This window comes from Lactuca sativa, chromosome 9 (genome assembly GCF_002870075.4).
Source record: "Lactuca sativa cultivar Salinas chromosome 9, Lsat_Salinas_v11, whole genome shotgun sequence".
NCBI classification, from domain to species: Eukaryota; Viridiplantae; Streptophyta; class Magnoliopsida; order Asterales; family Asteraceae; genus Lactuca; species Lactuca sativa.
Window position 1 is genome coordinate 152,089,408 of NC_056631.2, and position 23,480 is coordinate 152,112,887.

A 23,480-nucleotide genomic window follows, 5' to 3' on the forward strand; every position below is an offset into this window, starting at 1 on the left:
ACGTTACACCTATTTGAGTATAGTAGGGCGTATTGTAGAGGTATCAGTGGGGAGTCCAGTCGAGTTAACCAGTGCAGTGGTTTTCTATCTATGTTGGGTATTGAATATGGGAGTGGGTCCCTGTTCTTGGGATGATCCATGTGTTGGAACGTCGGTTGATGAGTCGAGGTGGGGGAATATGATGATTTCGTGGTCCAGTATATGAGTCGGTGATGTTATTGGACAATTGAGTTGTTTGGTATTGGATTGGTACGAGACCTGGAACGACTAGAGGCAGTCGTGACGAGAAGTTCTTGAGGATTTCATCTGAGGTTCAGAGTTATGAGATCGATTGATTTCCTTAAAGGGGATTATCGGGCGTTGCATAGCACTTTCCAGGGGCAAGTGCGTTATTGCTGGTGAAAATAATTCATGAAGTTGTTGATGTGTCAGATAGTGATGGTTCGAACCCTAAGTGGGGGAGAACCGGGTGGTTTATTGAGAGAACCAGAGATTTGTGCAAGAGCGGTTAGGGGTTGGATGCAGAAACCTGCGGCTTGAATTCATGAGATCAGGGTCATTGATGATCAAGGAAAGGTGCAGGGCGAGATAATGCATGTGGTATATGTCTGAGAGAAGGATGGGTGTCTCCACGGTGGGTGGTCAATGGTCAGGAATCTGGTGGTGGTCAGATTCATCTCAAGTGGAAGACTCGTAATGATTGTATGGGCAGTTGAGAACTTCTGGGTTGAAATATGGGTAGAAGATTGCCGAGTAGCCAACTCCCCGGGCTGGGATGTGTATTCTTGCTTGGATTTTGAGCAGTAGTGGAAAGGGTTTCGGAAGATCATCAGTGTGTTCTGAAGGGTTAGCGCCTTCCTTGCATTCCAATTGAGTGTTTGGATGCACTGAAGTTGCGCATCGAGTGATATAAGAAATTATTATGGGATTCAGAGGAAATGTATTGTTGTATGTGTATGGTGCTGGGGGTAATGGAATCAGTGGTAGAGACAGGACATTGTGATGCTCTGATAGGGTGTTCTGTGGTTTCCGCGTATAGCGTTCCGATTTCAGAGTTATGTAGAGTCTTGGGTTTAAGATGACTAGTGATGTATCATGTATCCACGGTTCCAGTGGGAGCCCTTCGTGTATTGTCATCAAGAGGGATTGTTTAAGGAATTGGATGTCCGCAGAGGTAGGTTCTGTGTTATGGCGGGTGCCACCCGAGTCTGTAATGCATATCGGGGCAAGTGTGTGTAGCTATCTATGATAGTCTTCGGTGCATGAGTTAGTGAACATAGTGTGGCGTTGTAATGAGAATGAGAGTATAGGGTGATGCTACGGGGAGCTGTAGTATTCAGCAGTCAGAGGGTGTTGTGATGCTATGGGGAGCCGTAGTACTCACAAGTCACAGAGAGAGAGAGAGAGAGAGAGAGAGAGAGAGTCGTGATGCTATGGGGAGCCGTAGTATTCACCAGTCAGAGGGTGTTGTGATGCTACGGGGAGCCGTAGTACTCACAAGTCAGAGGGAGGGAGTTGTGGTACTACGGGGAGCCGTAGTACTCACTAGTTAGTTGGCGTTGTGATACTACGGGGTGTCGTAGTACTCACTAGTCAGAGGCTGTCGTAATGTTGTGGGAAGCCATAGTACCCACTAGATGGCAAGAGAGTGTGATGATGGAGTGTTCTCCGATAAGTGCATGATGCAGAAGAGCTTTAGGCTTGAGTAGCCCTAGTGTTGAGTTTTTGGAATCCTAGTGGTTAAACCGGGGCGAGACTGGGGTCTCCGTCTCTGTCGGGAGGGTCAGCGAGCCGCGTGGGAGAATATGCGCAGCAGACGCCAGAGGTTAGAGCTGAGTCGATCTTCGATTGGATTGTATTTTTTTATGAGAAAAAGGGAATTTCATGACTTGCGTGTCACTGGGCCGTGATAGTGGTCACGAGGAGGAAGTTAGTGAAATGTTTTGGATCATGTTATGTGTGACCTTTGGGGGTTCAGCTGTGGGGCCAAAAGCTGACCTGGTGCTTGGTATCGAAGGTGAATATGAGAAATGAGCTAGAGTTTACCATGGTGATGTCTGTGGACACTTCAAGGAGAGCGGGCGACTCAGACGCTCGAGGATATGTTTCGGGCATGTGTATTAGATTTCGGGGGGGGGGGGGGAATTGTGGCCCGTATTTGCCCTTGACAGAGTTTTCCTACAACAACAGCCATCATTAGTGCATCAGTATGCCGCCCTTTGAGCTGTTGTAGGGAAGTGGGTATTGGACCCCACTTGCTAGGGAGAGGTAGAGCAATGTGTGATGGGAAGTACAGAGATTGTGCTTCAGACGTCAGAACAGATACAGCAGGTCAGGCGCCGGTCCGAGCTCGAATTTTTGGTCAGTGACCTTGTACTCCTGAAGGTCTCTCCTTGGAAATGAGTGATTCGATTCAGGAAGAGGGGCAAGTTAGGGCCCCGATATATTGGTCCATTCCGAGTGACCACGAGGGTAGGCCGGGTAGCCTATCGTTTGGATTTGCCGGCAGAGTTGGGGCAGATTCATGACACTTTTCATGTGTCGCAACTGAGGAAATGTATAGCCGATAAGTCGGCAGTGGTTCCATTAGAGGATATTCAGGTGGATGCGAGCCTGAATTATGCTGAGAGACCAGTGGCAATCAGAGATCGGAAAATCAAGGTTCTGAGGAAAAAGGAGATACCCTTGGTTTTGGTTCAGTGGCGGCATCGTTAGGGGTCCGAGATGACTTGGGAGCCGGAGCTTGAGATGCGTGAGCAGCATCTGGAGTTATTTGCAGAGCGAGACTTCGAGGGCGAAGTCTAGTTCTAGTGGGGGAGAATTGTAACAGCCCGAATTCCCAGATGTTATTTATTCTTCTTAATTTTGGTGTTTTGTGAGGAGACTCGGCGAGTTGGAGCTCAAACTCGCCGAGTATGATCGCGGTTTGGGAAAGGGTTCGCGTCCGGACTCGGCGAGTCCAAAAGGTGGACTCGGCGAGTCCACGTTGTTTAATGAAACCCTAAATTTCAGGGTATGAGACCTATTTAAAGGGGCTTATGGCCGTCATTTGCGGCCACCAACCCCAGAGAGAACCCTAAAAGAGTCCTTGAGCGTTTTGTGAGAGAAAAGAGGAAGATCCTTGATTATTTGTGGGTGATTTTACATATAGAAGAGGATCAAGGCAAGAGGAGACCAAAGGAGGTGCTAATCCAGTGATTCCTGAGTCCAGAGACTTCATTTGAGGTAACCATTCGCCCCTTTCTCAGCCCTTGGTGTAAATCTTAGAGTTAGGGCTTCTTTGTGGAATGATTCATGGAGTAATTGGCCTCTTTTTGTGTTGATGCTTTAGATCTGGACCCAAAGAGGTCCAGAGACTCTTTTCCCTCAAGCTTTATGAGTGTTAATGGAGGCCATGAGCTTAGAATAGCATCCTAGAGACCATATCATCAAATAAGGCCTTTGGACCTTTGCATGAGCACCAAGATTGTAACTTTACGTGATAAATGTGCTTGGAAGGACTGGATCTATGAGTTACTGGAACGGATCTGACCTCAGGAGTGAGTTTGAGTTCATGCATGGCTTAGACTCGCCGAGTCCGAAGAACAGACTCGGCGAGTAGCATGAAGATTGTCCATAACCACTCAAAGAGTGGTCTTACCGAGTTAAGGGTTGACTCAGTGAGTCAGGGAGAGTCAGAGAGGTTGACAGGTGGACTGAGTCAAACTGGAACTCGCCGAGTTGTCTTGAGACTCGGCGAGTTGAGTCGTGGTGGCCCCGCGATTCATGCCAGGTGGAACTCGTCGAGTCAGGGAAGTACTCGACGTGTCAAGAGAGGATCCTAGGGAGTCAGTGAACACGTGTAGACTCGCCGAGTCGCTCTAGTGCACTCGCCGAGTCCGGTCAAAGTTGACCGTTGACCGTTGACCAGTGTTGACTTGATAGGGGTAGTCAACCTTAGTTGTGAAAGTGTTAATTAGAGATATATTGTGTTATAGGAGGATTATAGCTCGGAAGATCGAGCGCGAGTGATTTCCGGGATTTGCGAGTTATCGAGATACGCGAGGTGAGTCTTCTCACTATACTTTACCCTGAGTAGGTAACCAAAGTTATGTGACAGAGTATTTGTATGCTATGTGTTGTACTGCATTATTTCTATGTGATTTATGTTGTGCATGTTTACAAAAGTTAGAACCGGAAGGTTCCCAGAGTTAGAACCGGAAGGTTCACAGAGTTAGAACTAGAGGGTTCATAAAGTAGGGTCCACGGACCCACAGAGTTATAGCCTCGAGTGGCTAATATGTGTATGTGTGGTATTTTGGGGAACTCACTAAGCTTCGTGCTTACAGTGTTTTGTGTTATGTGTTTTAGGTTTCTCTCAGGATCACGGGACGGCACCGGCTCGATTGTACACACCAGAGAAAGAGTCATGTTTTGAGGATCCTGGTTTATTATGCAAGTGAAAATGGAGTTATGTTTTGTAATTCGATTATGAATGAGATTTTAAGCAAAATATTTTAAGAATTAAACGATTATTTTTAAATGGAAAATTGTTTTGAAATTTTCGGTGTTACACTTTGTTTTTCATGCGATCTCTTATATCATTTTTACTTTGAAAGTAATCGTTTTTTCTTTGAAATCGTTAGGATTTGTAGTTTTTTCAAGGTCTGATCAAACCCAATTCATGTGAGTTGCAATTTCTGAGAACTCCCTGAATTGAATTCCAATTTGAATGAAATTGTTATTGGTGAATTTCGATTTCTTTGAAATCCATTTTTGTTAATTCTAATTTGTTCATAGTGATGATAATGGAATGAATCGTAACAACTAAATTAGTCAATGTGATCAGAATAAGGAAACTACGTTATTGTTTTTAAGGATTTTTTTTTGCTGAATTTGATTTCTCTGAAATCGTTTTTTTCTTTGACTTGCGATTTTTTAAAATCGTTATTTTTTTTCTTTGAATTCGATTTCTTTGAAATATTTTTTTGGTGACTCAAGTTCGGATGATAAGCAGTCAATCATGGAAGCTTGCGATCAAGGAGCACGTGACTCGTGAGTTGATGTTAATTGTATTAGTCGGGGCTAATTAGGAACCTTATATGTTTTATGGAAATTGTATTTTTTTTCTCAAAAATTAATCTACTACGGGTACCTAATCTTATATATATCCTTAAGGGTATATTCTTTTTTTTTTTTTCTCTCTCTCTCTCTCTCTCTCTATATATATATATATATATATATATATATATATATATATATATATATAGAGAGAGAGAGAGAGAGAGAGAGAGAGAGAGAGAGAGAGGAGAGTTCAATTGAGAAAAAAAAAGGTTGAGAATGGGGGAATCATTCTCAGCCAATCATTTATTTTTGCCGCAAAAGTCTCTAACGTACCAGCGGAAATGGGAAAGGAATGCACATGTGTTTTCTAACAAAACATGTTTCCTTAAACTATGCTAAGGATTACCTTAATATATACAAAAACATAGTTTTTTCGTTTTTTTTTTTTTAATTTTTAAGAAGCTATTTTTATCGAAAAATGGTTTTAAATATACCAAAATTCATGATTTTTTATTCTCTACAAATAGACATCCATATTGATATAGTTTTAAGATAAAATAAAAAAGTTATTTTTTTTTTATATTTTCAGTTATCGTTATTCATAAGTGAATAAAAATGAATTTGGTTTTTACTACAATACATTCGTTATTCACTTATGAATAAAACTATGATTAATTTTTTTTTTTTACAATTTAAGTATCATTCATATATTAAATATAGCATGTACTAAACATAGTATATTCATATTTAAATATTAGACGATATATTCACTTGTGAATATTACATAGTATATTCACTTGTGAATGTTATATGGTATATTCACTTATAAATATTATATGATATTTTCATATGTGAATATTATATAGTATTACATGGTATATCACATGAAAATAATACATAGTATATTCACTTGTGAATATTAGATCGTATATTCACTTATGAATAATAGTTGGTATATTCATATGTGAATATTGCACAGTATATTCATATATGAATATTACAATGTGTTTTCAGAAATATATATAATTTTTTATGTTATTCACATATGAATAACATACAGACTTGCATATTTGTTTTGTGTTTTAATAATCACATATTGATTCAGGTGAGAAAACATATTCATATGTGAATATAACGTGGTAATTTAGTTTATGCATTTCATCAAACAGTTGGAGTGCATACAAGTTAACTTTTTTAAAAGTGTGATAAATATGATACTTTGACTGCTTAAATCTTACAAAATAGTAGATTGGTGGAGAAATATATGAAAATTTCAAACAAAAAAGGATTTGATCTTTTTCTAACCTTAATTTCAATGTTTTATTTGATGAACGATGTTGAATGAATGATACAAATTGATTTTTTTGTTGATTATCGATGATGTTGTTCTAATGATGCTGAGAGTATAATTAATCGTAGATGTTGAAGATATGTTCGTATTCAAACAGAATTGAAGGTTCGATTGAAAGAGCAAAAAACGAATGAATTTCAACTGTTCGTATTTGTGATTGAAGGCTATTATATCATATTTACAAGTTTGCCACCGTGTCCTTTATGTTTAGAGGCTAATTAAATGAGTAACTGAGAATGATTCCCCTATTCTCAACCTTTTTTATTTTCTCAATTGAACCCACCTCTCTCTCTCTCTCTCTCTATATATATATATATATATATATATATATATATATATATATATATATATATATATATATATAGTTCATATGAAAACTTTTTTTAGAGAGAGAACATGAGGTCAAATTTCAACAATATATAAAATTAATTGAATAAAAAAATTATACTATTTTACATTAATAATTTCAATTTTGGATTGGTTAATGAAATTTAATGACTATTTCAATGGTAGCCTCCTATAATTATGGTACATTTAATATCATTTGTAACAAACATTTATGAAATGGACCATCATCAATTGTGTATCAGCCATAAATTCCAAGTTTCTAATATCATTGTTAACAAACCATACTGAATTGGATATTCAATTTTAGTTTGTCCTCAAAGTTGTCCATAAGAATCCAGTAATGTATTTGTCATACCCCAATGATTTGATGATATAAACGAGATCTATGAAGTCGAAACTGCTTTAGTCGATGATGAATTCTTATCAAGTGAGGATGAATTTTGTTCAACTAATGATGATAATCCCTCATTCGAAAATGTCGACATGATGGATCACCACAATGAAGGCGAGTTCACATTTCCTAAAAATATTTATGAAACAATTCAACTTCCTGGTATGTTATTTTTTATATTTAATTTTGTTAAAAATGTATCAAACACATTCCAAGTTTTGCATATTGTTCTTATACTATTAAAAAAAAAGATTTCAGACACGTAGAATTCATTGACAATTCATATTTCATTTTGTTTGAGTTATTGAATTGTGATTTATATTATGTTATTAACTTGTTCCTTCTTAGATGTCACAGACATTGAATCATGTAAAGAGAGAAAATGTGATTGTATTGATCAACAATTGGTAATAGCCGATAATCTTATTGGATTCCAACTATCCCTGATGATCTTAAGCCAATAATAGACCATAAATACCCATCTGATGATTCAATTGAAGACATGTATAGAAAATATGCATGTGCAATAGGTTTTGATGTCAGAAAGTCAAAAAACAAAAAGAAGTGTGGAATTGTGTACATGAAAATCTTCTATGTAACATGGAAGGTTTCCCAAATACATCCCCTTGTTGATACAACTTTAGACCAAAAAATAAGTAAAATTAAAAGAAAGACTTACACTAGTAGCACCGGATGTAACGCGCGTATACGATTTAAAGTTATTCCTGGAACTACTAAGTGGTGGTTATATGAATTTGAAGAAAAACACAATCATCCACTTATATCAAGAGACAATATGTTGTTTTTACTTCATGATTGGCAGTTGGATGACACTAAAAAATCTTTCATTCTTACAATGTCTAATCAAAATATTGGTGCAACCATAGCTCACAGGCTGTATACAAGTATTCATGGTGGATACAATTTTGTCGGAGGGCTAATTGATGACTTCAAAAATTACATGAGGGATCTCAATTGCGTTATAGGTGGTAGTGATGCTCAGATGCTAGTGGACAAGCTGAATAACAGAAAAGAGAATGTTAAGAATTTTCTTTTGAGTATCGAGTTGAGAATAAGCAGTTGAATGTTCTTTTCTGGGCAGATGAAACATCCAAGATCAATTATAAAGAGTTTGTTGATGTAGTTTCTTTCGATGCTACTTTTCGAACTAACAAATTGGAAATGACTATAGGTTAATATTTTTTTTATTTATTATTAATGCATATATTAATTCAATACTTTTACAGGTACCATATGGTTTTTGTTCCTTTTACTGGAATTGATAATGACAATTCCGCCTGTCATGATGTTTTTGGGACGCCGACGGGTTTATGGTAAGGTTTGTCACCCTAGACTAGCCTAGTCTAACTGTAGCGAACAGCTCAGGTGTGGGGTGTCACCCTCGTATAGATCTATACACAAACTCCCGCTCTCCCTCCAGGAGACTCTAATATAACTACAGGCTACGGTTGTACACTTGATAGGTGCCAAATGAAATGTCTCATGAGACCCTTAACCAAATTTATGCGAATATGAAATTTGCACCGTGTATATTGTTTTCGTGTAAGTATTTAGTTTTCAAAGCCCAACGAGCACATATGTGAATGTGCGAAGTCAACAAGCATGTAAATGGACCACGAACGCCCAATAAACATGTAAGGACAACTAAGGCCCACTAAACATGTAAAAGGACAATTGAGGCCCACTAAACATGTAAAAGGACAACTAAGGCCCACTAAACATGTAAAAGGACAACTAAGGCCCACTAAACATGTAAAAGGATAACGAAGGCCCACTAAACATGTAAAAGGACAACTGAGGCCCACTAAACATGTAAAAGGACAACTAAGGCCCACTAAACATGTAAAAGGAAAACTAAGACCCACTAAACATGTAAAATGACAACTAAGGCCCACTAAACATGTTAATTATATTCCAGGCCCAATAAGCATGTAAATGACGTAATTGATCTATTTGTTGTTACATTTGTTGGTTGCTAAGTTTAGTTGTTTACCAAAATGACATAAAATGCCCACTTTTTGTAAAACGACATTTTTGGTCCTTAAAAACCGAAAATTTACAATTAAGGCACATTTTAGTAAACATGACACTTTAGGTCCTTTAAAACCAAAAGTTTACATTTAAGGGCTTGATTCGCATGAAATAACATTTTTAACCCCACTTTTGTCAAAAATAACACTTTTGGCCTCAATTTTATAAAAATGACATTTTCGGCCCAATTATGAATACATTTGTATTTTTGGCCCAAGATTTAGTAAATTTACATTCTCAGCCCTTTTTAATCGAAAATTTACATTTTTGGTTTAACTTTGTTTAAATTGATACTTAAGTTCACAAAAGCCCGAAAATTTACAATTTTAGCCCAAAAGCCGTGAAAGACCAAAATGAGGCCCATTTGTGATAATTTATACTTTTAGCCCTTTTAAATCACAAATATCATAACGATTCATAGTTATCAAAAATAAATCCTTTTTGGTCCCTTAAAACTGTGAGTTATATATAATAACCTCACTTTTGATTATTTTGTCATTTTTGGCCCTCTCATGCAATCTTCTTAGTTTTAAACAACTTTGTAGTGTTTTAAACCTTTTCTTTGCATAATAAGTTGTAGCAAGTGTTATGTTCTACAAATATCATCATATTTTTGCATATTTTCAAGTTTATGAAGTTTATAACACATAATAACACTTATATCATGAAAAACACACAAAATCATGCATATACACATAGATCTACATAAAACAACTTGTATTCTCCCCCAAAACATTGTAAAAATCGAAAATAGGGGGTATGAACTCACATTGGTTTGATGATTTCGGTTGTGGTGAAGAAAATGAGAGTGATTTCGGCTTTGATTGCCTCTTATGAAGTGTTTTTCGAGCTTAGGGAGTTCAACCTAATGCTACTTGAAGTAGAAACCTTGGATTTACTCAAACACCTCATGATTTTTGAAGAAAATGGAGGGAAGTTCTTTGTGTTCTAGAGAGAAATGGGAGTTAAAGTGTGATGAAATGAAGGTGGTGGGAAAATGAGTCCTTAGCCGAGAATAAGAAGAAGTAGAAAGAAAGAAGTGATTAGGTTTGGTTAATACATGCTGATCAGTACTTTGTATTGATATATGAGGTGTAAATTGCATGGATAACCTTTGAGTAATAACGAGGTTTCAACAATTTTATCAATGCGCTTTTTTTATATATATTTATGTAGCCGAGAATTTGAGAGGTCATGGAAAGGAAAAGAAATGTTGGGTTAGTATTGAATATTGACCAAAATTATACGGCCCAATAAGGGAGTTTTTGGCCCATTGGGCCCATATGAGGGTTTATGGCCCAAAATGATAAAGGAATTGGGTTTTCGGCTCAATGAAGCCTAAGAAGATTGTTTACGACCCAATAAGGCTTGTGAAAATGAAGTGAGATATTTTAGGCCCAATAAGGCCCATAAAAAGTCTTATGGCCCAAAATGTTATAGTTTATTGAATGTGGATCCAATTAGAGCCCAAATAGGGTTCCTTGACCCAAAATAACATAATTGATTGTTTACTGGCCCATTAAGCCCAATAAGAGGATACTGGTCCATTCTGAGTTTGAATTGGGACATTAGGGTTTTAAACCCACAGTGGAATGTGTGAAATGTATTGAATTAGGTTTTGGATTTCACGAGTGAGTTTTGATTCAAATGATTGTTTTTGGAATGAGCATTAGTACATAACATCAACATAGATTACAAGTTACACAAGAGTTGATTACACGAAGACATAATTTCCTAGCTGCTAGTTGTGACAGGATGTATCTAGCCTACAACCATTTTATGAATTTTAGGATGATCTTCGACGAAATATGCTGAACAACTACATGAACAAATTAGGATGACTTCATAACAGGGAATTTGCCATTTCACCAACCTTTAAATAGGACAAACATAATAAAATTGGGATTTTGGAAAGAGTACACCCGTATCTCATAAAGATGTTTGTTGATAATGAGGTTTCTTTTACATGCAACGGATGGAAAAATCTATTCTCGATCAAAGAACCGGTTTTCAAAGATTTGTGTGTTGAGTTTTTCTCAATAATTTCTCTTGATGCAAACACAATTGATCCTCACTTTGCTATGGCTTTAGTTTTTGTCTCGGTAGCCAATATAGATAATGTAGTTTGGCCAAGTTCGCGTGGAGAATGGGTTTATATGAGCAACACGAAGCAATGTCTCTTATTTTTGATACATGTTATAGGGCGGATGCATGCGACTATTTGGGCGGGGTAAATGGGTATGGTTTTTGGACAACAATTGTTAATGGAGGATTTCATTCGGCCCCCTCATTCATCGTCTCATTCATGCCTAGTGACATTTTCGATCAACCATAAAAAATATGGAGACAAGGTCACGAGTCTCAAATTAATTTTTATGTGGAGCATCATAGCACCGGGAGTTTGTTGCAATATCCCTTATTTCCTTGCGCAATATTTGGCGAGTAAAGTAGTCACATCTAGAATCGGGAGTCCAATAGTGGGTGGGCATTTTGTGACCCGCTTGGCAAAATAATATAATTGTTTATTCCGAGAGTGATTCGTTCTCCGACATGCATCAAGGGTAACAATCTTACTTTGAGTTATTTGGTATCAATGAATGTTGTAGTAAATATGGGAAAAGATTGGGGGATACCGACCAATGATGAAGCAGTACCATTTAAGCAACCCGAAGAGTAGCTGAGACCACGATGATGATAGAATATTAGAGGACGATGAGATTGGGTCAGCCACAACAACAATTCCAAGATGTACTCGTTGGAGGTGAACCCACCGACCCTTTCCAAAATCGGGTAAGGTATTATTTGGACAACATGTGAGGAGCCATACACTATCGAAACTGGGCTATTGATGGAATTTATAAACATTTTTAGATTGAGCGACATCCCGACATGCCACCACATGGTCCTTACATTGCGACTTTGGATTGTTTGAAATGATGTAACCGAATGTTGAATGTTTCTTTTCTTTTTGCAACCTAAGAGTTTGTTTTATTTGTAGAATTGATGATTTATTGAGAGAAAAAAAGAGATAAGTCGTGAGCGTTAGAGATAAGAAACGAAGGTCATACTTTTTGATAAGTGTGGGGTGACAATCATGTGCGAAGAGAGATTAAAAAAGATATGAGGGAGTTATAGAAAAAATATGGGTCTTACAAGTGGACTTATTCACTTAAGAAGACAATAGACTTTGCACAACATGGAGAATTTAAAGGAGAAATACAATCAGTCTATGCCTAGTTCTCAAGACGTGAGATTAACCTTGATGTCGTGAGCTTGATACAATCACGATTCAACAATAATTTGTTCTAAACTCATGTCGTGACTTTCTATTCTCACGGCATGAGGTTACAAATATTGTGTTTATGCTCTTTCTTTCGACCATAAAATGCGGCGTATGATTTCCCATGGTATGATGCATTACTTTGAAGATTTTATATACCACACTTTTTGAAAATGCAAGTCTTTGGTTCATATTTTTATTCATTGTATTTATAAGTAGCTACAAAAGTTCAGTTCCAACTGATTATTCAAGATGTTCAAGCTTTCCCACCAACAATCAGAATTCGATCTCGCCTCTACTACCCCATAGGAGTCTGTTCCATTTTCTCCCTTTTATTTCTTTTTATTTTCATTCATTACTTTAGCATACAATGAGGGCATTGTATGAAATATGTGTCGGGTAGGGGTCGAAAAAGGATTGTCAAGCATGATAATATTTTAATTAGAAAAATGCTACAAATTTAAAAAATTAATTGGCTTGCAACAATAGTCTAATAAATCAAATCATTTAAATTTTTTGATATTATTGCATATAGGCTAGTTTGTTAGTATTATGTGGGATGATTCAATGCGAGTCATAAGATTTAGTTGAGCAAATATGTTATAGTGTATTTGTGGCTTCCCAGTCCTAGTGAAATCGTGGGACAAAAAAAACAAACATGTTTAGTTTGATGGACATAATATGTTTAGCATCGTATACCATAAATGTATCTAGGAGAGCTTATGTAGTCATTGTACTTTAGACAAATACCTTTAGCACATAAAGGTTGAAGTTATGTTCACTTGGTTAAGCATATGTTTTTCTTTTTAGGATTTTTAGTTTTCGAGAAATAAAGTGATTTGTGAAAAAAGAAAAAAAAAGAGAAAATAGAAAAGAAAAAAAGTTTCAATGTTTGATAAGAGTCTACAAAGTTATGAAGATCCAGAAATATGAAGAAAATTTCAAGAAATCCAAAAACCGAAGACTCAAGAATAAGGCAAAATTGCCAAGTTGTTATTATTGTAAATTTTCTTTCTAAGTGATTTTACCATATGTATTCTTGGGAGCTGAACCAAAAATTTCTTAAGGTTAAGAAAGATCTCTAGGGATGAATTCAGAGGGATGCATAAAATGAATGCTATTCAAAATAAGTAGGAAGCGTTTATGAGGATCGTAAGTATTTAGGAATGATTTAGGATTTTAACACAAATACATGCATTGAAAGTCAAAAGTAGTGGGTTCAATTAGGATTTGTGTGATATTGGTGACATGGTACTATGTGATGTATTAAATATAAAATTTTGCGGGCAAGCAAAAAGGCGAGTGTGGGGTATTTTGATATTGTCATATTTATTAATATATTTGTGCTTTATTTTGATTCATTTATGCTACATATTAGTTAATAATAAAGATATTTGGTACTTATAATGTTTTAATTCTATTTTGTAGCTAAAAAAGACACTCTTGAAGAAAAAAGGGCCAAAACCAAACAAAAGCTGGAATTTGGAGGTCTGAAGCTGTAAATATGTATAATTGGTTCCAATCAAATGTAAATGTATGCGATCTAATGAGCATCGATGCAATAGGATGCGAACATAAGGAGAACAAGATGCGATCCAATGTGAAAGCATCGTCGTTACGATCAGACGGGAGTGTGATCGGAACCAAAATGAGAATTGGAGCGGGAGGCATTTGGATGCGAAAGTATGTTCATTCGAAAGAGCTTTAGAATGCGAAAGATTAGAAGACTATGAAATTTGGGCGTTTTGATAAAGCTCTTGACGTGAGAATATAATCTCATGATGTGAGAATGATTATTCTAGAAGATAACTATGCGTAAAGCAAGTTTCTTTGTCAGACACAAATTGTACTAATCTCACGATGTGAGACCCTAATCCTCACGACGTGAGATACGTTTTTAGGAAAGTATAAATACTCCTTGATACATCCGACTAAAGGAGGTTGGATTTGATATTTTGGAAAGATAGTCGAATTCAGATGCCAGCAAAAGCAAAAAACAACCATTTAGAAGAGAAGAAGATTGAAGATCTAGATTTTGAAGATTACACATCACATTCGGTTTGTATTGATTTAATTATGTCAAATTCTTATGTATTTGTGTGCTTATTTTGTGTCATGAGTAGCTAATTATTAGGCTTTCCTTTGGTCTAGATAAACCCTAATACTATGTGTTAGTTTCTTGCTTATATTTGGGTTTTATGAAGTTGGTTAATGTAGGTATGTTTAATTATCATTACCTAGCATGTTAAAGTTTCAATCTTTGTTGATTTGATTCAAGATAAGTGTAGTTTAATGACCATTTGAATTGCATGAATTTGTTTACCTAGTAGTTTATGATCATTAAATTTCTAAAGCTAGGATTAATCACATCTTAAAGGTAACAACTTTAGCTGTGTTGGAGAACATAATTTGATCATAATTGTGTTTGATTATTTGTCTTGATCCTAGATAATAATCTAGATATATCTTACGTAGCCCAATTATCATTAATAATCAATTGTATGTTTCATAGATAATAATCTAGATATATCCTACATAGCCCAATTATCGTTAATAATCAATGAAGTGTTTGCTTATGTATGATCATTACATAGTAGTTCATGTATTGGTGAAAATATTAGGAGATTGGATCAAGACTGGTATTTATATTTAAATTCGTAACCAACTGAGTAAATCCATACTTCTAAACTACACTGAGGAAAAAGGGGGATTCGAAACTAAACGAAAATGTCTTCTTAATCTTGTTTACAATCGTTTTTAGTTGAGTGTATGCTTAGTTTTAAGTTAAACGAACTAGCAAAGTCAGATAAAACCCCCTCTTTAATTATTGTTTTTAGATTAATTTTTAGTAATTATAATATTAAATAAATCCATTCCCTGTGTTCGATATCTAACTTACCTAAACTATTCTATAAATTTGACTAGATATATTGTCTAAGTGAAATTAGTTAGTTAAATAGGTTAAAATTATAAATTTAAAACTAGGTAGTATATAAATTGAACATCACAACACATATGATATCCATGCAAAAGTTGAACTCTTAAAAGTTAATCCAAAGAGCAATATAAAGCTTGTTTATGAGATGATAAGATAACGGATAACTATTATGATTTTGAATTTTGCTCCACAAAGTTTTTGAAGAGTTCAAGTAAAGACTTCTTTCGCGACTCAACACAAATGGGAAAATTGATAGATCTTGTAATAATTGTTGTGTTTGAGTTGTAATGTGAAAGGTTTCGTAGTGTTGTATATAAAGTCTTTAGTTTGTTATTACGAAAGTATTGATGGTTTTTAGTTTGTTTGGATACCTAGGTATAGATGTTATTATCAATGTGTCATGTTTTTAGTGGTTGTTTCTCTAACCGACTAATTGGGTTGTCAACCTATATAAAAGGGAAGTTAGTAAGAAAGAAATGGTACTTTTTGCCAAGATCGTAACCTCTGACGAACTTCATATTCTATAATCAAAATCCATATCTTATTTAACATGGTGTGTTGAATTTTTTTCATTGTTTTTAATATGATTTGTATCTTTTAGAATCTACTCGATCCTACACAAATTTTATGTTTTTGAATTGACCATCAGATTTTCTTTGATATGCTTCCTGACGATTTTTGCGAACGATTGTGTAAATGTATGATTTGAAATTTGAATCGATTTTGTAAATGGTTATATATATATATATATATATATATATATATATATATATATATATATATATATATATATATATATATATATATATATGCAACTCATGGTTGTTTAAAGGTATGAAATGTGAATCGATTATGCTTAAGTAAATGTAAGAAATTTGAATCGATTTCTTGAATTGTTGAATTGTTGAATATAGATTGTTTCAGGTGGTTATAAGGCTGATTATGAAAGTATGTGATGTAGGGGTGTCGAACGTGTAAAATTTTCGGGTTTCGGGTAGAATGGGTCGGGTAGAACGGGTATTTCCTTAAGAAAATAATACCCGATACCCGACCTATATTGTAATTCGGGTTTTCAGGTTTGAGGTCGGGTCGGGTAATTATCGGGTATACCCAAAACTTCTTAAATGACACTTATTGATAATTTTTTATTTTTTTTATTTTTATATGTTGGTTGGTTTAATAAAGAATTGGGTAGGAAAATACTTCATACAATTAACAAGTACATATATAATAACAATACAAATCATTATAATATGTTATGTACTTTTTTAATTCCATTCCGTGCGATAGTGAGAAACTGAGAATTGTGATGACGGTTCAGGACTTCAGCTTCAGCGTCGTATTCCCTTTGCAAATTTGCGTCGACTGTCGAGCCGTCGTTCATAAGAAGGAAACGAAAGGTTTTGCTTTATTTGAAGTGTGTGTACGTGACTGCATTGTATATTTGATATTATTTAAAAAACGAATTCGGGTATACCCGAAAATAAATATTCATACCTAAAACCGACCTATATTATTATCGGTTTAATCTATTACTTGAATGTTCATATCCGTTACCTGTCTACCCGACCCATTCTACCCGAATTCGGAACGGATCGGATGGGTAGAACGAGTTTCGAGTTTTTTCGACAGGCCTAGTGTGATGGGTTATTGTGTTGGTGATCATACTACTACACTCGTCGTAAAAATGAAAGCGGTAAGGCGGAAGAGGGTGTCGTATGACCCTGTTATGGCCCTTTATTTTTTTATGTATAATAAACATATTATAAGAAATAAAATTAAAAAAAAAAAAAGACAAAATAGAGGCATTCAGTCATTTTGTATGCACGAACACAAAGGCATTGACGGTGTTAAAAAGAAACTAAATTTGAAATCAAAATCTCCAATAGAGACTAATGTTATTAATTATTAAATTTGAAAAACTTGGACTAAATTGCAATTTCATACCAACAGCTGGAACCAAAACTGTAATTCACTATATAAATCTGGATATAGAAAAAGCGGTTCATATTTTCTTGATGGAAAACGCACGTGGGGAGGGTGCAGACGAAAGGTGCCATCACGGTTTTGACCCCTACCATTCGTGGTTCATGTTTTTCAATTCCTTCATAATGACCTACGGTCATGTTCGATTACACGTAATTTCCAAAAGAAAAAGAAAAAAAAAACTTTGTTTTTTCTAAAAATCATTTAGGTCTTGGCGTTTTTCAAAATTTTTTTGATTAAACTACCGCTTTGATCCCTGTGGGCCATGCGAATCTACGTTTTCTTCTTTATTCAAAAAAAAAAAAAAAAAAAAACTATTTAGAAGGTTCTTGTGGTTTGTCAAAATTATGTGTTTATCTTTAATTTTGCATCCGAGTAGGGGTGTGCATGATCCGGTTTGGTGTGGTTTAGAGCCAAGTCGAACCGCAAACCGCAATGTGTGGTTTTTGAATTCTAGAAACAGTTGGGTGCGGCTTTTTAATTGTTCGGTTTTGCTGTTTTTGAGCCCGGTTTCGTTTTGTACCGGTTCGATATCGGTTTTAAACTCAGTCAAACAAATGGTATAATTTTTTATGTTCACCGGTACGATTTTTCTTCACATGTGTGTTCATGTGAAGATTTATAATTATATGACATATTATCATTTTGTTTCTTCACATTTAGAAGCTCTAATTTTATGTTGTTTACATGAACTCTTCATTTGCTATCCATATTCCCAAGATCATTTTTTTATTCAATTTGTGTTTAGAAGTTATAAGCTTTACGGATAATCATTAAGTCATAAACACCAAGTGACAAACTCATATATTAAACCTAATACCTAATTACTAATTACCGTCAAGTACAATTTATAATATATATAAATTAGAATTTATTAGTTTTTTAAATAATACGTATAATTATATAATATAAATTAGTGATTTATTTTATTGTTAATAACCTTGCGGTGCGGTTCGGTTTTGGTGGTCCGGTTTCTAGATAAAAACCGCATTGCACCAATAAATTCGATTTTTCAAAAAAATAAAATCCACACCATCAGTTTTTGCGTTGGTTTCGGTTTTCCAGTTGTGGTTTATTACGGTTTTTCTTTTATCGGTTCGGTTTTTTCTCACCTTAGTCTATAGATTTTGATTTTGTCACGTTGTAAGTCTCTGCCTGATAAGAAATGACTATAATGCCCTTAATGTTTCTTTTTCAGTTTTTTTTTTTCTTTTTTATTATTTTTTTAACTAAAGAAAATGATTTAATTGATTTATTGTCAATTAGGACCCACTTGCACTCCATGTCAGCTCTCATTCCCACTCCGACACCAATCATCAGCCACCATCAACCACCACCAACTGGAAAATAACTCCACAACCTATAACACCATCATAATCTAACGTCAAACAATTATTAGAATGTAACCTCAAACCATTTTATAATCTCAAACCTGAAAATCAACTTACTCTTCGAAAATTAAACCAGAATCAAATCATAAAAAACGGAAATCATGACAATCATTGATGTAATCCTCTGAATTTCTTTCTCCGACGATATCAAGCTTGAACTCCTACTCTTGATGAACATCGTTTTCAGATTTGGTGAAATAGTTGTTGGTGACGGAGATCTGAGAAATGAAGAAGACGAAGATTTTGTGGTTTAGGGTAATCTATATTTTTGGTCTCTAACAATTTTTTTTAACTCGAACCGTCCCTACCTTATATTTTTTTTTAACCTGAAGCGTCCCTATTTTATATACTTTATTAACTTGGACCGTTCCTATTTTGTCCCTATTTTATATACTTTATTAACTTGGACCGTTCCTATTTTATATTTTTGATTGACGCTTTGGTCTTGGTAAATCACTTTTTTAGAACGGACATGGACCAAAAGTGCAACAAAAATATAAAAATAAAGCTAATCCGAATTAAAAAATGTTAGGAACCAAACATACAGGTTACCTAAACCACAAGGTGCATCCGTGTAATTTACCCAAAAATTAATGTGGTTAGACCTTGGTTTTAAAGTCCACCACAATTAGTACCTTATCACTTTTTTAAAATGGACATGGACCAAACGTGCAATAAAAATATAAAAATAAAGATAATCCGAATTAAAAAAAAATGTTAGGAACGAAACATACAGGTTACCTAAACCATAGTGATCATCCTTGTAATTTACCCAAAAATTAATGTGGTTAGACCTTGGTTTTAAAGTCCACCACAATTAGTACCTTAGCCAATTATCGGCATATTATGTTAAATGCTTGGAAAATGATACCTTCCCATTTTGTCTTAATCATACATTTTTTCCACATTTTTTATTGTTTTTATTATTCCATCACTCAACCATTCACCACCACCTAAAAAAAGTCTTGCACCACAATATATCAAGATATTTTTGAACTGCAAAAATATTAATGAAAAAAGGATTAGGCATGGAGTTGAGAAAGTTACATATACAATGATAAAAAGGTTAACACCACTCTCCATGCCATTCAAAGTGCCGTTTACTCAACTTCAATACCTGTAATATAATTAAACAAAAAACAAAGGATATCAGATCAATAATTACACCATTGCATCTTAACACCAACAGTAGTAGTTCAGGATTTCGATATTTTAGGGGCATAATTGCATAAACCTAGGTTTCAATTTAATTTTCTTCCATTACAAGTTTCAGATTTGATGGTTTTCTTGGTTGAAAGAGAGAGATTACGATTTATGGCGATTTAGTCTTTATGGTTTGACAATACTAAAAGGAAACAAAGAGTAAAGAAAGGAAGTTAAGGCTTCAAGGGATGTTGTTTAACGTTCAGCAATTAAAGGCGATATAGCTTGATGTGTTTTCAACTTAAGCCCATGCCCCAAACTCTCAATGTTCAACAACCTTAGCCTAAATTTGGTTGGGTCGTGCTATCTTAAGAACAACAAATGATCATATTTTACCCTTAGATTTTAAACCACTCCAATGTATTAAAAATCAAACCAGTGGGGGCGCCTCCATCATTTCTCGCTGTTGTACACCTCTGAACACCAGACTTTACTAAGTTAGCATTATGTAGTTCCTCTCTTGAGTAATATCATAATAAACCAGTAAGTTGTTATAGAAAACGAGGCTAATTATTGTTGTAACATGCGGTTTTTGCCAAGCTTCTTCGGTATTACAGTTGTAGACCAGCTATTCAACACCAATATATAATTTTTTGAGCTCAAGCTATTTTGTTGTAACCATGCATGGAGCTTGGTTGGATATCGATCTTTAAAGAGTATCACAAAAATCCAATAAACGTTTTTTTTTTTTTATATCTCCACGTAAAGCATTGTTTTTAGATCTGGATCAAATGGAGATGGAGGGATGGCGGAGGATGGAGGCAGAATCAGAGATAAGAAGTATAAGAATACATAGGGAGAAGGAGAGGAAGTGGTGATGATGAAGGTGGTGTTCGGCAGTGAACATCCATGGAGAAGGAGGTGGTCGAGTCGGAAGTGACGGATGGTAGAGGGAATGTTGGTAGAAATGGTCAATGGAGTTAATTACAATATCAAATAAAAGGAAAAAAAAAACATAAAAGCGGTATAATCATCATTTACAAACATTTAACAGAAGGGTAATTGATGGTAACATCCGAAAGGAGAACCCATGTTGGTTTTGCTACTTTGATAAGAGTGGAATCAATTTTTAAAACTTTGATCAAAACTACGTATTTGAGTCAGAAACGAAAGTTGTAACTAATATTTTCATTAGTTTATTGAGTTTTATGTGGAATGAAGTTTTGATTATATGTCTAAAAATCATATACTCATGCATTGCTAGCTAGGAGAGGAGATAAGTATCAACTTATTTTACGGTTTCAAAATAAAGTTATTCGTTTTTAATTATCACTGCATTTGATGTCCCATTCCATTGTATCTTTCCACAACTTCATGATATTATTCGATGGTTATGACAAGTTATAGTGATGGGTCTCCATGCATTTAAAATAAAATCCTTTTATTTAGTAAAACTCCATGTATGTTGTTTTATTTGTTTATTTATTTATTTTATTATTTATTTATTTTTGTTTTGTTTTGTTTTGTATTGTTTTTTTTTGTGTTATAGGTTACCTACTACTACTACCGAAATGAACATCAATAAAATTAGGGGTGTAACTGAGTTGAGCCAGGTAGTGAAATATTCAAGATCAATTCGAAAAAATACTTGAAATCAACATGATTGAAGTCAAGTCGGGTTCGAGCTCGAGCTACTTGAGTATATTATCGAGTCAAGCTTGAGTATTGAAATACTCGACTCGTAAGGCTTGCGAGCTTAGTTGTATTTATACTTTACCTTTTATTTTATTCATATTTTACAAATCAAGCCGAGTCGAGTCGAGCTCACATGCTTAGTATATTTCTACTTCATTTTAGTGTAATTTTATATTTCTAATAAGTAGTTGAGTTGAGTCAAGCTGAGTCGAGTCGAGCTCACATGCTTAGTAATATTTCTACTTCATTTTAATGTAATTTTATATTTCTAATAAGTAGTTGAGTTAAGTCAAGCCGAGCTCGAACGTCTCATATCGAGCTCCAGCCAGAGATTGAACTTGAGGCTCGATTCGAGCCGATGTTTTTTAGTCGATTAAAGTTTCGAGATTGGTAGTACTGGACTCGACTCGGTTCGGTTACACCTCTACATAAAATTAGCTTAAAAGTTGATTGAAAGGCTTGTATGTTAGCGTTGTATTTAGGCTAGGGGGAGTGGTGGTGCATGCTAAGGCTTGCACCATAAGCATATCAAAATGATAATGAGTGGTAACATGTCTTTGTAAAAAAAAACAAAAATATAATTAAAGAGAAAAATCAATCAATCAGAAAAAAGCCAATAGCTGCTCCCCTATATCTCTCTCCTCTGTCCTCATGCTCCTCACGCTGAAGAACCAGCAAGTTGGGCAAGGCGCATGCCCTTAGCATATGCTAAGGGGTGGTGTACAACGTGGGAAGCAATCTTGGCGTCTTCCTTTTTCCTTGGTGAGGGCTTGGCGAGGTCGACTCCTTCAAGTCTTAGGCGTTGTTTGTTTTGGAAGTGGTTAAATGTCTTTTGTTTTTTTTCAAAGTTTGCGAAAAAAGACGTGCACTTGCGAAATGTCTACCCGCCAGAAGGGAAAAGTGCTCAAAAAGTACTTTTGTAGAAAAACAAACAAGACCTTAATGTTGTTGCAAATAATGCGAGACTTTAATAGACTTTAATTCTAGACAGAATATATCTAAGAAAAAGGATTGCGGAAGGGATTAAACCACCCATTTTGGTTACAAGGGCGGGGCGGTGTTAGCATCTCCATCACAAAATAACCACGACCCATTTGAAATATACATTAAATAAATAATATAAAATACATATAGTAATATAAATATAAAATTTTAATAATGCAAATTTAATATTAAGAATGCGTAAGATTGAGAGGGACTCCATTAATCCATTGTCTATGATCGGATCAAACACAATTGTTTAACCGAAAGCCTTCCCGGCACAGATGCATAGTGGCATTCTTTGCTCTGGCTCATTCTCTTCCTCGATGTCTTTTCCATAGTTCACCCAGTGTCTTTTGTTTACTTTATTTTTATTTTTATTTTTATTTTTTATTTTTTCTTTCAGTCATGAGTTAGCGCCTTTTGTATATTAGTAGACAACAGTGGGATGTCGGCGAACAACAGTTTAACTTCTCACCTCCAATCCCGTATATGTGATGACTCACTATGTCAAAAACATAAACTCAAAATTATTCATCTCTTTGCTATTTCTTTTGTATGATTAGACTTTTTTGTTATTTGTTTCAATTTTTTTTGTTTTTTTGTTAGATTCTTTAGTGTATTTATTGTATTTTGTTAAAATCACTTATCTCTTGGTGCATTGCAACATTTTTTGACTATTTTTTTAGATTATTTGTTAAAATTGGATCTCCGAGGTCATTTCTTCACATTCTTGGTGTTTTAGATTTCAAAATCAAATTCATTTTGTTCAAATAAGATTATATGTTTTTCATATTTAGTTCCTTAAATTAGATTTGTTTCATCACTAGTTTCGATGTCATAGCCAGATTCATTTTCAAGCCTAAAGAAAAATTCGTTTT

At 35.0% G+C, this 23,480-nt stretch overlaps 1 protein-coding gene across 1 annotated transcript; it reads left to right on the top strand.

Annotated features, from left to right (window-relative positions):
• Positions 1-7,635: 7,635 nt before the first annotated feature.
• LOC128129139 (uncharacterized) lies at positions 7,636-23,217 on the top strand. Its single transcript, XM_052767811.1, has 6 exons — positions 7,636-8,172; positions 8,214-8,263; positions 8,381-8,467; positions 21,473-21,536; positions 22,467-22,529; positions 23,209-23,217. The coding sequence occupies exons 1-6, from the start codon at positions 7,636-7,638 to the stop codon at positions 23,215-23,217; spliced, it is 810 nt and encodes a 269-aa protein (XP_052623771.1).
• The last annotated feature ends 263 nt before the right edge of the window (positions 23,218-23,480 follow it).